Source organism: Vanacampus margaritifer, chromosome 20 (genome assembly GCF_051991255.1).
Source record: "Vanacampus margaritifer isolate UIUO_Vmar chromosome 20, RoL_Vmar_1.0, whole genome shotgun sequence".
Taxonomy (NCBI): Eukaryota; Metazoa; Chordata; class Actinopteri; order Syngnathiformes; family Syngnathidae; genus Vanacampus; species Vanacampus margaritifer.
The window spans coordinates 6,175,765-6,193,357 of record NC_135451.1 but is presented as its reverse complement, the minus strand read 5'-3'; the positions used below and the strand labels follow the sequence as shown (position 1 = coordinate 6,193,357).

The 17,593-nt window shown below is 40.6% G+C and overlaps 1 protein-coding gene across 7 annotated transcripts in view; it reads left to right on the top strand.

Moving 5' to 3' along the window:
* Positions 1–2,084: 2,084 nt before the first annotated feature.
* Positions 2,085–17,593, top strand: part of neto1l (neuropilin (NRP) and tolloid (TLL)-like 1, like) — a 58,710-nt gene continuing 43,201 nt past the window's right edge. For 6 of the 7 annotated variants that reach the window (XR_013289751.1, XR_013289750.1, XM_077554739.1 and 3 more), the window contains exons 1-4: positions 2,085–2,719; positions 2,867–2,923; positions 3,065–3,199; positions 3,915–4,163. Coding sequence is in view for 5 of the 7 variants with exons in the window: in XM_077554739.1 (XP_077410865.1) it covers positions 2,692–2,719; positions 2,867–2,923; positions 3,065–3,199; positions 3,915–4,163 (469 nt within the window). In the remaining 2 variants the exon portion in view is untranslated. The remainder of the gene's footprint in view (positions 2,720–2,866; positions 2,924–3,064; positions 3,200–3,914; positions 4,164–17,593) is intronic. The other variant, XM_077554740.1, reaches the window with a different exon arrangement.

Sequence of the window (17,593 nt, the reverse complement as noted above, 5' to 3'; positions counted from 1 at the left end):
TCCGCGTTTTGCCATGGTGACTAGTCGAACCGGGTTTCATTAATGCGGTCTTTTTAGTGTGGTTGTTTGTAACTCCTGGTGAAACTACTCTGCGTTGATCAAACTAACTCAAATCAGCTGTCCTGGAAACGAAAATGCAGAGTTTTCTATCTCAGGGTAGGTCAACTCGCTGTTCAGGGTTAGTGTCAGAGCTTGGTGAACATGTTTTGTGAAATGGACCCCTGGGAGCTGGACCGTAACACCACTTTATTATTAGTCCACACATACAGTATGATTATGCTTTTTCTTTTTACGCCGTTTATGTTATTGTCGCTTTTGTTGAAATGAGTTTCTTTGATTGGTTAAAAAGTTAGAGTGGCACCTGTTGCCTTGCCATGCACTAAAAGGTCTAGAAATGTGTTTTCATGGAACTGTTGTTGTGTGGACGTCCTGCTTTTTTTTTATCCCAGAAAGGGGAAATATTTGTTTAAAAAACATACATGTGGTCGTAACTTGAGGCTAGTTCATTTAACGCTGTTATACAGTATTAAGCAAATACAAAGTGTTCTGTGAATGCGAACCAGCAACATTAGCATACAGGAAGAGAAATGGAGATAGAGAGCGAGTCTCTGCAGTCCCTGTAAATATATCTGAAGATGGATATTGTCTGCTGGGTGCCAAGACTATTTTTGGAGCCCCTGACTCCCTCTGCCCCCTCTGATCAGCTTTGTCATTTGGTGGGAGAGCCACTGCACTCTCCGGATGGTCAGGGATACATCCCAAAAGTAACACAATAAATGCAGAATCTCTGTTTGCTTTATTTTAACGCTACACGGAAGTTGCAAAATGAAAATGGGCTTCTGCCCATATGATCTGATTCGTACAATACTTTGATATTTACTAAGCAAGAATTTCCTGGAAACATCCATTGTAATTGATGCAAAAGCACTGCATCCATAAAAAAATAGACTTTAAAGGGACGGTGTGAAGGATTTAGTGCCATCTAGTGGTGAACTGATTATTCATTAATTTTAACACCCACTAATAATTTCATCATCATAACATCCATCCATCCATCCATCCATCCAACATGACAACCACTAGATGGCACTAAATCCTACACACGGTCACTTTAAGTATTTTAAGGACCTTAACTTGAGGTTGATGTAAGCTGAGGGCAACAAAAAAATCAAAAACACTGACAGTCTAAAATCATAACTAGTGTTGACCAGGACCATAATGTATTATGTCACAATCTTGTCAGCCATATTTAGAATGATTTTGTTTGGACTCGAATGCTTTTCTGTGGCGATTTTGGTTTTGCATCTGTGCAAGACTGATTAGCAAATCCGCCTCACAGTTCTAAAGGTAGGGGTTTGAATCTGGTTTCCAGCCTTTCTGGGTAGAGTTTTTATCTTCTCCCAGTGCATGTGTCCTCCTAAATTCCAAAATCGTGCATATTAGGTTTATTGAAGACTCTAAATTGTTCATAAGTTTGAATGGCTAACAATGCACTTTTGTTAAGGCTAATCTAGCAAATGTTTATATTGTTTCAGCAGTGTAAAACTGCTTAGGGTTGTTTGTTATAGTTTGGCGACCTTTTTTATATCCATAGAGGGATAAAGTGAACATAATTGTGGTCCATGCATATTTTTTGTCATGTTTCAAATTGTACAAGTGTAGTACAGTGTACCCAGGCTGTTTCTCGCCCAAACTCGCTGAGTTTCCATCTGATAAGCTTCAGTATTTGTGCCGTCTTTTGTTTTGCTTGTTTATACACTTTATTCCATCGCCTTGGCTCATTTTTCTGCTTACCTCTTCATTTTGCTCCATCTTGAGATGACTTCCGCAGTTTACACTGATACACGCACACACGCACGCGCGACTCCACCGACCTCAACTCTTACTCGCACTATCCCGTTTAACGTCTACGACGTGATTGGATTTAAGTTTTTGCTGTGCGCGTGTGAGGATTGTGGCGCATTGCTCTGCTGCGAATGAACGTGCGCGCTGGAGGAGGAGGAGGAAGAATTGAATGTGGGAAACCGGAGGGAGAGAGGGAGCGAGGGAGGGGGTGGGCTACGAGAGCTCTACTTGGCTGCGGAGACTCTCACTTGACACAGTGCACAGCAGCAGACTGATGCACGCACGCAACATCGTCGGATTTTCTGCAGCAGCACAAAATCCAGCAAGAAAAACAACTTATTGTCCCCCCTGCAGGATCTTTACGCACAGCGGCGCCGGCATGCTGAGGATGCGGAGATGAGCCTTGCGCGGTTCTCAATGCTGCTGAAGCCTCTCCTCCTCTTCTTCCTCCTCCTCTCTTCCTCTCGATGAGGGGAGCAAAGAGGACAAAAACAAGGCTGACTCATGTGTTCTTTTCCAAAAAGAAGATCACAAAGGTGGAGCGATTAGAGCTGGGCTCATGACGGAACTATTAATCCTTTCAGTGCACCAAAGAGGTTTGGAGACGTTTGGATGGAATTTGGGCGAGTGTCTGCTAGAACTGTTTTTGGTCTTGTATGAAACCGGCGATTAGTTGATGCCACACATTTTTCTCTATTGACTGCATTGAGGAGATTTTTTTAAAGGGTTGAGTGGTTTCTTGGCGTGAATTTCCCCCGAAAACTCGCCTCTTGTTTTCTCTCCTCAAGTACTCCCACATCTAAATGGAATTAGTTGAGTCTGCAGCCGTTTGTGAAAGGATCAGACATGGTACATGGACACAGCTTCCATCACGGTAAGCGCACCTCTTTTCTTTTTTGTTTGGTTTTAATTGTTTGAAATTGACCAAATCAAAGTGGTGAATCTGGAAATAGTTGTTAGCTTGTTTTGCCCTGAAATACAAATCAGTATTTATGGAGCCAGTTTTTATTTCTCATTCTAGTTGTTGCAAGTCTTCTCCTACTTGGCTTGTCTGGTGCAACAAAAAGAGATACATCAGGTAACCACCACAAACATTTTGTATAAGCATTACAGCAATAATGTATAATTATGACCATTTTTTGTGGTACACTGATTCCAGTAAATTACTTCATTATATGTGGTTCAAAATAATTAGTGACAGTTGAAATTTGTGTTTCAGTGAAAAACAATTCTGGGGTGAAGCCAGCTGGTCAGTGTGGAACGTGGGTGAAAGCACCAGAAGGAGGTCTCTTTACTTCTCCCAATTACCCAAACAAATATCCACCAGATACAGAGTGTGTGTACATCCTGGAAGGTAAAGCTCCTCTCTACTGTTTCAGTGGTTCTTTACCTTGTTGGACGTTCACCGGAACCTTCTTTATTGAAACATAAAATGTTTTTATTTTGTTTTTTTAAACATATGTGTATAGTTTACTGGTGAATAAAATGGGGAGAGTAGTCTTTTTAATTAATCTTTTCACCTTGAATTAAGAAAGCATTGTGCTCTTGTATTCCCCATATCCATGCAGTTTTAGGAATTGTTTCTTAAGTGTTGCTATAGTTGTGCTTGAATAGAATTACTCAGCTTGGCATTGCAAATCATGCAGTTAGGACGCCAATTCCCATCACTAAACTCAACTCAGTATTTATAGAGCACTTTAAAACAATTAAGATGGAACCCAGCAGATACATTAAAAACAGCAGAGGCCCCAGAATTGAACCCTGTGGAACACCATACATTCCATTATACATGTGAATTGATATTGCACATATTCGACTGACCACTTTCTTTTTTTGTGTGTGCTTAATATAGTTAGCATGAAGGGATTACTACAATATAGAAATCACACGACGTACCAACACCCACAAGTCGACTACTTTGCGCACTAAATTCCCTGCAGCAAAGATTAGCCAAACCCAGGTTAAGAACCACTGCAACTGCTACTAACTATAATCGTTAAGGCACTAAGTAGCTGAAACAAGTTTATTTTGCCACTTCTTGTGGTCATTATTTCCACTATGTCTTTCAGCCCCCCCAAGGCAGTGCATCGAGCTTCACTTTGAGGAGCACTATTCCATCGAGTCCTCTTGGGAATGTAAATTTGACAACATCGAGGTTCGCGATGGACCTTTCGGCTTCTCTCCCGTTCTCGGACACTATTGCGGTCAGAACAGCCCGCCGGATATCAGGAGTAGCGGCCGGTACCTGTGGATAAAATTTGTTACAGATGGCGAATTGGAGGCGGTGGGATTTTCAGCCAGTTACAACTTCACTGCAGGTACTGTAAGTCCACTTGTTCCTGTTACTGCATGTCTCAAAACTGAATAACAAATATCATCCAGAGACTCTGCCTGGTGTAGAATTATCGATTGCCTGTCTCTTTCCATTGGCAATATACTATCATTGGCTCAACGCTATCTCGAGCAGTAAACCCTGACGTATATGAAAAATTGCGTTTTGTTCTTCTGATTCCGTTCGCTTTGTCACAGAGAAGTGCTGAATTTTTGTTTACAAATCAAAACAGCAACATGTCTAGACGTACTCTTAACTTATCACTGCAGCTGGTGCCTCAAGATGTGGAACTGTATTCTGGTTTTACACCCAAAAAATCCTACTGCATGACTGTTCTGCTTGGCATGAACAGGTTTTAAAAAGAGTAAACTTCTGTTTAAAACATTCTTAATTAGTTACTGAGGCCATTGATGGCAGGAGCTTTAGCTTGACTCCTGACAGGACATAACAAAATGCAAATCCTGGAGTGTTTCTAATATAGGAAAATGTAACTGCAAAATTGTGTTCATGATAAATAGCTAGGCTCGTAACCTTACATGCCAGAACAACCCAGAAACATGCTAGTGGGTGCAAAGCTAAGCTACCCAGGTGGAACGAGAAGAGAGTTTTATCTTGAAGGTCTCGGTCAGGATATGGTGGTAATTCCTCTCTTATGGTGACATTAATTATCCCAGTGGGTACGGATGATGAATGTCACATTATACATTTGGAGGGCCATATATAATAAGTCTGGTGCTGTTTTTAGCTAGCTTAGCTTTCAAACTGTGAGAAGCACGGTTTAGCCAAAGGGTGTTAATGTCGTACAGACAAGTCATATTATCATTAGGGGATATATAAATGCTGTTTTGATAATGACTTGCTAAGTGAGAGGGATGTGTCCAAAGCCATTAAAGCAACACTAAGGAACTTTCAGTTGATGTTGATTATGGCGGCGCCATATGGACAAAAGCGGCAATGTTATGCCTGAAGGAAGACCAGATTTCCCATTAGGATAAGCGCATGACATTGTTTTTATGGCCGGGCTATTGTTGATCCTTGACTGTCCTTTTATCCGTATAGCTTCCTTTTTTCTTTTTCTTTCTTTTCTCCTTAGACAAAACTTTTCAGATGTTTTGCAGCTTCTGCCAGGAAAGCAGTAATTGTGTGTCGACATTCAAATTGACATCTGTCTTTGTAACAAATCGGTAAAGGGGGAAGTGATGTATGCCATAAAAGCAGTCAGCACATTTGTAGTTTTTGTGTGGCTGAGTTCCTACCATCCTCCTCAAAGTGGCTTAGTGCCAGTAAAAATGATACAGACCTCCTCAGGCCATGAAAAAAGTAACATTCAACTAGTTTTAAATCGATGTTTCATTAGAAGAGTTATGAAAATATTTTATTAAGGTTGAAAAGTTCCTTAGTGCTACTCTACAAGACATAGGAGACTTATTGTTTGGTAGCTTTGGCACAGAGATGATGTGCCAAAGCACAGGGACAAACCGTTTGTTCCCGAATATTTTGAACACAGGTCCGAGTTTGAGGGGTCATTTTTCTGAGAGGGTTGATGAACAGTGACTATAATGTTAGACAGTTAGCCTCTCAAAAAGTCAAATCAACAAAGGGACAGTCCAAAAATATTCAGTCAAATGAGCACAACTCCATTGTTTTGTGACCAATGTTTGGGAATGCAGCATTGACTAGGTTGACCAGACTTTCAAAATTACAAACCAGGACACTACAATTTCACTGTAAATCAAATGTATGATAAATTCTCACCAGGAACTATTTACAAAATTCAAATGTAACACGTTTAATTGCTAGTCAATCTGGTGACCAGTGGTTATGTTATTACTTCAGCTAATGCTAAATGCTATCTTGGTTGACAGTTAAACAGCGTTAAAAAACCCAATGCACTCACCATTATCCAACATTTTTATTGGAGCCGGCAGCTCTTGGAAGCTGGCTATGTCATTTACCTCGCGGCCCTACATTGTAACATTGGAAATGCGCTGCCAGAAACGCTCAGCTTGCATTTGGTCTGACTGCAACAGGAGGACAACATTTCCCATGATTCCTAGACATGGAAGAAGGAAGTAGTTCTCGTTCTGGTATGACCAAAACATAACTGATAGAGATTAGATGTGAATGTGAATGCAAATGTAATTGGAAGAAATTTAACAGATAAATTCCTTTTTAATTGGTTCATTATGTGAATCGCTATGACAACTGTGTGATTGATATAAAGTACACATTGTCCAAACAATTGGCTTGCTGACTGGACTAAAAGAAAGGGGGACAAAATGGGTGACAGGAGGGAAATGCTGAGGAAATCGGCCAGATTTAACATCTGGTCACCCTACATTTGTCAGTCAATAGAGAGTTTCGTTTACTAAGTCATCTTCAGGTCTTTATATATTTTAGGGGGTTGGATGCTGACATTTTCAATCTATCTTTTGCTCAAAACTGCTTATTTAAATCGGGCTTTGAAAAATTCCAAAGTCACATGGAGCTATACACAGATCAACCAAATTTCCCTTATTACAAAATTAACCTTAATTGCATCAATCAACACTGGGTCTATTTGCTGGTCTATTTACTAGTAGGTTGTGTAGTTTCTGCTTTTACATCTTATTAACATTGTGGCATGGTGTAGTATATACACTTTGTAGAATCACCCGCCCTTTCAATTACACTTTTGATAGCTCAGCCTCATCAACCTTTGTACTTTTTTTCCAGTAGTTTGATGATAGCATCAAAAGAAGCCCTTTTCACACCTCATTTGTTTTTTTTGTGGCATTCACCGGCAAGTAGAACTCAGGACGGCACAGTGACAATGGCGACCCGGCTCAAGTGTGTCCATATTTGGCACTCGCCGCTATGCTACTAAAAGTGCTTTTCTCCATGACATTTACTGTACAATTACAACAAAAGCTCTTACTGTGTGAAATCACTTCACTATCATCGTCACGGCAGCACTGCTTCCGAATTGAGTATTTTTCAGTTCGATAAGGAACGTCCGCCGAAGGTCAATAATCACAACAGGCAGCCATGGTGGAAATCGTCAGTGGAGTTGATGGATTGTTCATACGTCCATCAATTGTCTGTAGTACCCTTCCGGTATAATGCCATGGGTAACTGACAATGGGATAGAAGCAGATACTTCAGGAGTGGCCTGTCAATCAAAAATAAATGCAGGCAGTGTCGGATCCTCACCTAATCTGTCATGGATGTGTCTGGATGAATGGATGGCGGTTGGTAGGTAGGTCTTCTACGGTCATCTGATGTACAATTTAGAATCAAGATCATGTGACTGCTTTCTTCTGTTTTCCTTGTGCTTGTGTGAGATTTCTCTCACTACTCTTTCATCCTGTCACATTCCAAGAACGTGTTTCGACTCCATAAAGCCCATAGGTGTAAGTATGAATGTTTGTTGAATGGCGACCAATCCAGGGTGTACTCCATCTCCCTCCCCAAAATTAACAGATTAGAAATGGATGTGTGGATGAGTAGTTGCTATTCAGTTTTTTTTTTGTTCCCCTGCAAGCTGCATCTAGACTTGGAATCATTGCGGCATAAAATGAATGGAATTACAGTTCGGATTACAGATGGATGAGACTATCATAAAGAGGCTAGGACCATAAGATTGGACCTTGATAGGCTCGAGCTGGAAAATTGAAAATTGAATCGCAGAAATTGACTCTTCACTCTGTGGAGGTGCTGACCACAGCAGCACCACTCCAAAGTATAACTACTGCTCATTTTTGCTTTAATACCCATCGTATACGTGGTATATCAATTTGTGAATTTTAATGGTGTCCACTTGTATCCATCACTTTTAACTTTATGGGAGAAACATATTTACAGCAAAGCGAGTTAGCATTTGTGTCATTCAAGTACAGTACAGTATAAATTACATAATCATGTTTGGTGACAAAGTTCAGTAATTTTCCAAATGAAGACGGATCTTTCTTTGCAAACTGTATTCTCTACTGTACGTTGATGCGGCATGTGTGGCCTGATGTAAGGAGCAGAATTCCATTTACCCTGCCCTAAGGCTGGTTGGAGTACAGCTTCACAGAAAAGACTTGGATTAAATTCATGAGTAGAAATGGAGATAGAAGACCCCACCCTCCTCCTTCCCACCCCCTTTTTGGGGGGGCTATTCTGCCAATATCTCACTGGAGTTTGACTTGGTGTTTCTATGTGGGCAAAATGATCGGCTACAGAAACTTAGGTAGCATCTCTCACAGTCTGAATGATCCCCCCCCCCTTTTCTGTCTAATAGCAATGACTCAGATAATCAGTCATTGAGCTTGTTTGCTGTTAAGCAGAATTTGCAATATTTTCTGAAAATACATCCGAAGACATTACACAGACACATTACATTTGAATGGCAAACTGATGGCACCATGTCCCTGGTCAGAGCACTAACAGGAACAGGAATTCAGACTTCCATTTATAAAATTGAATCACAACTCTGTGCTTGTCGATATTCTATTTCGTACAGGTCATGGGGTTTCAAAAATAACCATAAAATGTCCCGAAAAAAAAAAAAAGTAGTGGCATACTTTTACCATATGTCTGTAAAATTGTCAAAAATGTAAGAAATTTGGCAGAAAGGCAGAAAATTCTAAAAATGTATGAAAAAACAACGTATGAAAAAGTACAAAAAAGATAAAAAAATAAAAGCCAAATAAAAGATGAAAGGTAGAAGAAAATGAATCTCAAAGTATTGGATGCGGCATGTTTTTCTGTTATGGTGCAGCTTTAATTAGCTCTTGGGTCCTTGGGTTTTGTTCATCACATTGTTCAAACGTTTTGTGTCTCCAGATAAGATTTTTTTATGTGGCCCAAAATGGCTCTTTTGACAATAAAGGTTGCTGACCCCTGCTATACACATTGGGAAGATAAACAGCACCGTCTTGTCCCCGATTCACCACTGATGACAAAACTCCCTCCCTTTGCCTCAATGTTTTTGTCATTACTCCTCTTTACAATTGCAGTCACATTCTCTACAAGTTGTTTCCTGATTGTTGAGATCCACCCCCATTTGTTTCATTGTCTTTTTTCCTCTATGGGGGAAATGTGTAGTACTTCATTACCAGCAGTTTATGCATGCTCCTCGTGTGTAATACAATTTCCCCGAAGTAACGCTATCAGCTTGAATGGCTTGGAAAATAAAAAAAAATAACCCGATTTTATTCTTCACTCCATTTTTGGAAGTCAAAGCAGACTGGGACAATATTTCTGCCTTGCTTCATCAACCTCATATTACACAAAAAAATGAATAGTTGCTGATGAATAGTGAAATAGCTCAGCTGATGACAACCTTCGCTCAGCTCTGTTGCTGTTTTTAGCAAATGGAAACTGATGGGGGGCGTTAACATTGCAGGCACGCCACCTGCAGCTGTGGAAGAGGGCCGCTGTCGCCCTCGACCAGAACAGTCAGTAAACACTACCGCTTTTCTTCTCGTCTGGTTCCTGTTTCATGCTTGTACGCCACATTCACAAGAAGAATGCTTGCCTCGGATTATTTTGCTTTTTATTGTTATTCCATGTAATCTGACTTTTTGCGGTTTGTAGGTGAAATTATTTCAAATTCTTGCTTGATATACAACTTCAGTTGCTCAACAGTCCAGGCTCTCCGCTCTCATAATGCTCCACACGTTTTCAATAGAAGGCAGGTCTGGACTGCTGGCAGTCTAATAGTTGCACTCTTTTACTATGAAGCCAAACTGTCGTAATTTATGCATCATGTGGCTTGGCATTATCTTACTGGAATAAGCAGGGATATGACTGAAAAATATGATGCTGGGATGGCAGTATACTCAGCTTGCTCCAAAACCTTTTAATATCTTTCGGCATTAATGGTGTCTAAACATGTTAAGGTACTCTACCCCCTGCTAATCTGCAACACACATTCAGTTTTAAGATTCCTTGCACAGATGATATGTGTTTTTTAGACAGTTCGCAACTATGAGTCACCCTTACCAAGTTATTTATTTATTTATTTTTGTACTCCAGTCCCTATTTTACTGCATCTGACTTCTTTCCCGTCATGCTCCCATATCACACCTCGCTCCCTCGCTCTCGGCAGTTAAAACGTAGCCTCGAATGTTCGCCACCTTATCAGATGACGAGCCTTCACTCTGGGGACAACCAGTCAGAGTTTAATGGAACTTAACCCACCGTCCAGCATTGGATGCCAAATATGTATTTCCTTAGACCCGTTGGGTTGCTCCCCGCCAATTACCCAGCAGATCAATCAAGAGGCTTCGCCTGCCAACGTCCTCTGTGGTGGTTTGTTAGCCAGGCCTGCTGTTCAGCCACAGATGTTGTGTGCCAGTGTTTTTTTTTTCCCCGTTGTGGACGGGTGCTGCTGTTGTAGCTTCAGGTAATGTAAACCAGTGTGGCTGCTGGGGTTTATTTGTGCTGGAAAAAGCTGTGTATCTACTACATGCACATACCATATGTATCAATCCGTACGTTGGGCCGTGTGTGTGTTTATGTCGACTTTGTACAATCTGTCACCGATTTTGGCTGCCATCCTTTGCTTACCCACACGGCCACAATAGAGCCACCTACTATGTATTCATGTGGCGTCTACACGGTGCACACACCATGTGTTTGCTCTTTGCTCTCACAACTGCATTGGAAATTAGCTCGTTGATGTGTTTAGGTTTTTTTTTCTCCCAGCAGGCATAACAGCTCTGAGCCCGGTGTTTGTGTGTTTTCATTAACCTATCAGCATGGTGCATCTTCGCGCTCTCATGCTGGGATGCCTCACTCGTGCCTTATTAGTCAGCAGTGAGACTGAGATGCGCGTATGTGTGTGTTACCCCTCAAATATCGGACTTTCTGCTGTTGCATGATTCCATTCCAAGATAAACAAGTTCCAGGAAAAGTAGCAGAGTTGACGAATGTTTCGTTTTCATTATCCACACTTTGCTCCCCCATTTTCTTCCATCGCAGTTTTGGCAGCGACACCAACTCCGCATTGCCAGCTTATCATCTAAGAGCAAATGTCCGATTTCTAAGGGACCTTAATCACATTTGGCATCTGGCTAATCCAATAGGTAATGGCCAGTTTTTGTCTTGCGGCAGAGAGAATGATGCCAGTGTTTGTGGCCACACCATGATGAGATTAATATTAAATGTGAGTCATTTACCACATTTCAGATGAATAAATCAGAAAGGGGAAGCCAAAACACATGTCCAAATTTAACAAGCCACGTCATTTAGAACTTCTTATTGGTTGGAATTTCAACAAAATATTGGCTTACTAAATATAGAGTGAGTTTGCATGTTCTCCCCTTGCTTGTTTGTTTTCACCGTCTTTCTCCCAAATTTCAAAAACATGCATGATAGGCAACTGAAGACTATAAATTGTTCCTAGGTGTGAATGCTTGCTTGTCCCATCCAGCCCCTGCCTCTTAACTAAATTTAGCTAGGATTAGGGAAGGGCCGATTATATGCGCCGATATTCAGCATTTTGGCGATTATTGGCATCGACCATTTTGAAGAATCATACGTTCGATAATACAGTAGATCCATTTAAAAAAGTGTCAACTTCAGGGAACTAATTATTAAAATTTTCAGAGATGCTGCTGACGCTGGAAACTCTTTGCACCTTCTGTTTTTGTTTGAAATTAAAACTAAGATAAGTAAAATTCTAATACTTCAGATATTTTGGAAAACTTTATTAACTGCAGAAAACAAAAGGGAGCTGTTACGTTTTTATTTAACTTCTAAAGACATTCTACTGCCCCTGGAAGATCCCTGTTAGATATTTAACAAAGATGTCTACTGACTAAGATTTTTTATATTTTACAAACACTAAAATTTGTTCAATAAAGATATGCCTAAAAAGGAAAAAAAAAAATCAGAACTGGAGTTTATCGGCTCCAAATAACGGTTATCGGCGTCATTGACTACTAATAATTGGTATCGGTCCCAAAAGGGATACTTGACTCAATCATGGCTCAGTTTCCTTTTTTTTTCTTCTTCCTCATGGCTCAGTTTCCTGACCAAACCCAGAAAACGGGGGAGCCAAGATTGGTCGTTACCTACAGTAATTTCTGGAATATAAGCCGCGCTAGCTAAATTTGGGGAATAGTCAAGTTTGTTACAGATTTAAGGCGCACCTGACTGTAAGCTGCAGGTGTTTTTAATGTTACCGTACTGGGTTCCCGCTACTTTCTTTTCCAAATTGAGGGTGCAAAATGTCTCTCTCGTTCTGTCTCTCCTACTGTATTTTGGCTCACTTGGTTTGTTTTGCTCTTGCGCTTCCTTTATAGTGCGCCCCCTTGTGATCTGATGGATAAGCCGCACCTTAGTATTAGCCACAGGTTTGAATCCAAGTGAAAAAAGTGGCGGCTTATAGTCCAGAAATTACTGTACTTCCTCAGCACAGGTTATGTCATATTCAGTTGATAGCAAGTGGAAAATTTGTGTTTAAAGTTATTAATTGTACAAGAAAAATAATAAAGTTATCAAAGTCATTCTGGACAAAATATTAACTTTTTACTGCTGAAAATGGCTCAATGAGTCAAGTATCCCTAAAACATTGGTGTATCTCTAGTTAGGATAGTTTATAGCTCACCTATATACTAGTAAGGATATGCTATAGAAAATGGCTTGTTTGTTGTCAACTGTTACTACTAAACAGTCCTAACAGTAAACTTTTAAATGTTTACTGTTGGTTGTCGGAAAGCTGCTTGTCGCATTTGCTCTCCCGGAGGTGTCAAACAGATTGCTCAATGTTTGTTTTGGCCCTTTCCAACTTGAAAGTGTTGCGGTGAGACCTTGAACCCTGGTGACAATTGGTCCTCTTCCCCTTCAAGGCTCATCCATCTGCGATTTCTTGAGGCACAGAAGCACATGTACTGTATGTGTCAACCATAGCCCAATGAGTGTACATAGTCAATTAAAAATGTCTCCCTCTGTGGTATGACTGAAGTCTTTCTGGCAGATTGCCAAGCGCACGCACCCGAATAAAAAAAAGGCAGCAAAGTCAATCGCATGAGATGTGACTGCTGGGCCGAGCAGTACAGCCTTGCTGGCTTTTCATTTTCCATTTGGCAAGCACGATTAATCACAGCGCCGCTATACAATGCACGTTGCCACACAAGCGACTGATGTTGCCTCTTATTATTCCCCCACGTTGGGAAACGTGCATCTAGGAGCGAAGCTGAAGGAAATGAACAAAAACCAGCCATAGTACCACAATGTGCACATGCTACAGGCATATATCTGCTTGGCATAAGAGATTAAAACGGACGAAAAAAATGACTAGTGGATTGCTGTGTTGATAGTTGATGAAAGGATGTGGCTGCTCCATGTCCCCCTCAAGGCTTTTTTGTGAATATCCATCGAGCTGACATGGACTTTTCTCGTCGCCATGTATAAAAGAACACCAATTGGCTGATTAGCTTCTGTCGTCTAATAGGCTTCTCTGACCAAAGCATGCGACACAGAGCAGCAGTTCTGAGCAAACTAACAGCCTCTAATGGCGTGTGGTGAGTTCAAAACAACCTTGCATGAAAGACACATTCCTGGAAAGCGCTTTTCAAATGAAGACTTGCTGACTCTACCTTTTTTTGTGATTTGATTGTTTATTCAAAATATGTACGGAAACGTCTGATCTACGACAGTGGCGAGGGAATCACTTTTGACAAAGTGGATTACTCAGCCGTTCATCACATTGCACACAGATCGCTATGATCAAGTTGTGTACTGAAATGACTTTTGAACGAGATTATGATTATTTTTGGGAAGCTCGTTTACCTTTTTTTTTTTCTTGGAGAGCTCAGTATTGTTCATTCGGTAATTTTACAGATTTGAGATGTCATCATCATTGCTCTCTCCTTTTTTTTTTTTGTATGTGGGTGATAATGTGTATGTGCATGTGTGTGTGCGTGCGAGTGTGTGTGTGTATTCATTAGTTCACCTAAAACCTATTAAAAAATCCCATACCGTTCACCTAAACCGAACACTTCCAGCCAGAGTCGTGAGGCCGTCAGGAGACCCGAGGAAGGACCAAAGAAAGGAAAGGAAAGTGAAATCCAGCACCGACCAGACACCACCCACCAGGTCACCAACCAGAGTCCGAAGCTCGTTTACCTGACGGTAGAATAGGAGCACCTGTGGCTAAAGCCAAACTGTGTCAGAGTTTTTACTTTCTGGACCTGAATTTGCCACCTGTGAATAATCTCCCCTTCTAAATATTAGAATAAAAGCGCTACTTTCTTGTGCAGTGTTTTCCAACCGTTATTAATTCACCTTACCACAGTGGAGGGGTTTTGTCACAAATGGGTGGTGTTTGTTGGACCCCAAAAGAAAAGAACAGACCCAGCCAGGGCGAAAGTTACTCAATTTTAATGAACCAAAGAAAAAAAAAAGAGGAGAAATCAGAAACAGCTGAAAACCAAAAATAACAGGTGTATGTTTCCCAATGGTCCAAGGAGCTAAGTTGTCAGAGGCTTTCTGTCCCTTGTGGGGTCAACCAGAGTAAACAAGTCCTAGGTGAGAGACCAGACAAAACACGGCTATGAACCAGGTGACGACGAGCGCCTTGAGGCCCAACCTTTTAGAGACCTTGAAAAAGCATGAATGGGAGTAACAGATCAGAAACCAAGCGGTTTTATGACTTTTGTGTTCGTCACAGATTGTACGAGGTTTGTGCATTTTCTGATATGTATTGCGAGCAATAGGTGTTTTACTTTGAGTTGTGTTTTATCAATAAAGTTAGCTGTTGCTTATCTTCCCGGTAGTTTAATAATAGTTGTTAATGTTTTACTTGTTGTGCCTTAAAGGGTCAGTCCGTGATCCCTAGCGCCATCTGGTGGTGAACTAGTAATTCATTATTTTTAAAAAACGGCTATTTATGTCAATAGTATGCAAAAAAAAAATAAAAAATGCCGTATTGCATAAATGTTTTTTTTTTTTTATATTTATAATCGTAGCTCTAGTAACCACTAATTTTACATGGCTGTAGTCTCACTTTACAAGAGGCTACCATGTTTCGCCGCCATATTCCTGCTACGGATGCCCAAAGGACAACTTAGCAAATGTAGTTAGCCTTGGTGGTGCTTGCATCAAGTATCGGACCCAATGGGTCGACAACCACTTGCTTACCACAGCTGGGATCTGCAGGTCGTCGTCGCTGAGTCCTGTGATTTGGGCTCCCGTCGCTTGTCACCAATCTGCTTTGCTTTTGCAAGCTTTTGCTAGCTTGATGGTGCAGATTTCACCAAAAGGGTGCTCTGATGCTTGACTTTTTATGTGCAGGCTGTGGAGGGGAACAGTTTTCAGAGTTTAGCCTGGGGAACCATTTCCAACGTGGATGCTACTTTTGTTCCCGTGTGCAGAAGCAGACAAATCCACACTAGTCCTTTTTACAAGAGATTGTAGCATCATCATTCACCTGATCTTTTATATCCAAGCGTCTTTATTTCATAGCGCTAGGCGTGTAATTCAGTTGAGATGTGGATCCTCATTCCTCAACCCTCCAGTATACGGTATGTTTGATCCTTTTCTGGAATTATAAAATATAATGGTTCCTCTCTTCCATGAATACTGCCAGAGACGTAATTATTAATGTTTTTCCATACATAATCAAGCTTATTCAGATGCCTACCGTGGCCACGTCACTGCCAGCTTTACAACCGCTATATTTAATATCTTACCCATATGTTTTATTATTATTATTAGTCTATTTCTAGTAAATATTGTATTTTTGGGATTGCAGTGGAAAAACCTCAAGCAACATACTATGTATAACTGTACAAAAAAAAAATGTCACTCGACATGCAAGGCCCTGTTGTTTGACACAGACAAAAATATTGTCATAAAACACCAAACCAGCTTCTAAAAGTGGCGTTTTAATCCATCATAAACCATCTGCAGAAAAGGCCGTCCTCTCAGCTACAACCCACCTCAGTGAATTAATCTACTCAACCAAGGAAATGACTTGGAGGGTCATCATTCACTGAAAAAAAGACTGAAATAAAGACTGAACAAATGAATCGGGACTTAGATGTATTTAAGCCATCCTTAAAAAACCTCTTTGTCTGTTCTTAAATTAGACGTCGTCTGTGATGTGGAAACCAGTCCCTGATTTCTATCGTGTCCTGCTTTGTGAAAACCTACTCAGAAAAAAACATTTTACCAAGTAGAATTGAGCGTGTGAAGAAGGGGTAGCTTAAATATTAATTTACAGAATGTTTTAACACAATATTTAATGATAAAGGGCTATATTGCCGGTTTGAGTCTGATTGAAGCAACACGTTAAAGCCAGCTGAGTAAACTAAACTATTAATTTAGTTGTAAAATAGGACTGCAATGTTTGATTAACTGCATACTCTCTGATATAAAACTAAAATATGCTCATATGGAGAATAGATTATTGTGTGTGCGGTGTATTAATGTTATAATTAGCAGAAAATGATAGGGTCTAGCCCTACACCTAACTGATCAGTCATTGATTTTTTTTCCAGTATGCCAGTACTGTATGCGGTCCAAGAAATCCCCGTGTTTATTTATATATTTATTTTAACAGAGCAAAAGTGATTGGGTTTTTAATGTTATAGGTTTTCCATCAGGAGGCTCTAAGCAACAAAACCGCTGGTATATTTCCACCCCATAAATTGATAGAATAGATGATAAAAGAGCTCGGGATTGAGTGGCTACAGACAGAAATTAAAGGTGGTGATGGGGGGGTAATAATTATTATTATTATTACACCTTATTATTATTACACCTTGTTTTCTTTGACCATGCAATAAGGCACCACAGCTGACTGTTGGTAAAAGCTGGAAAAGGGCAGTTTTTTTGGGGGGTCCTTATATATGATATACCGTATGTTAAAGCAGGGTTCATGATATTTTGATTTCCTCTTCACATTTCTGGTTGTTTTGTACCCCCCCCCCCCACCCCACCCCTTCCTTTCATTATCCAGCACCAACCAAAGTGCAGGGTTTCATTACCTCAAACTGAATCGACCTCTTTTTCCTGCTAATACCCCTTCTGATATCTGATTAAAACTCTCACAGCAATGTAGTCGAGGCACATTCACACCGTCGACCAGACCCGAAAAGCCAATTTGAGAAAATTAAAAATCTCTTTAAAGGATGTGCTTATCTCCCTTCTTTTCTAGCAGACATTTTTATGCAACCCATCTGATGCATGACTGCTTCAATTAAGGGTTGATCCCTAAGTTGTTATAAATACTCTTTTCAATTTAGATACTAGCGATCGCTGAATGGGCCCTTGTGTTGGAGTAGTGACATCTCAGGGAATCATTCATTCCTCTTTTGATTTGGAGGATGCTCACTTGCTGCAGCTCTGACTGCACATTTCAAAGCGTCACCTGCTCCCCAAGATACACATCACTCCATTTTAACGGTGTCTAAAATCGGAATGTGTGTAAATCTTTTA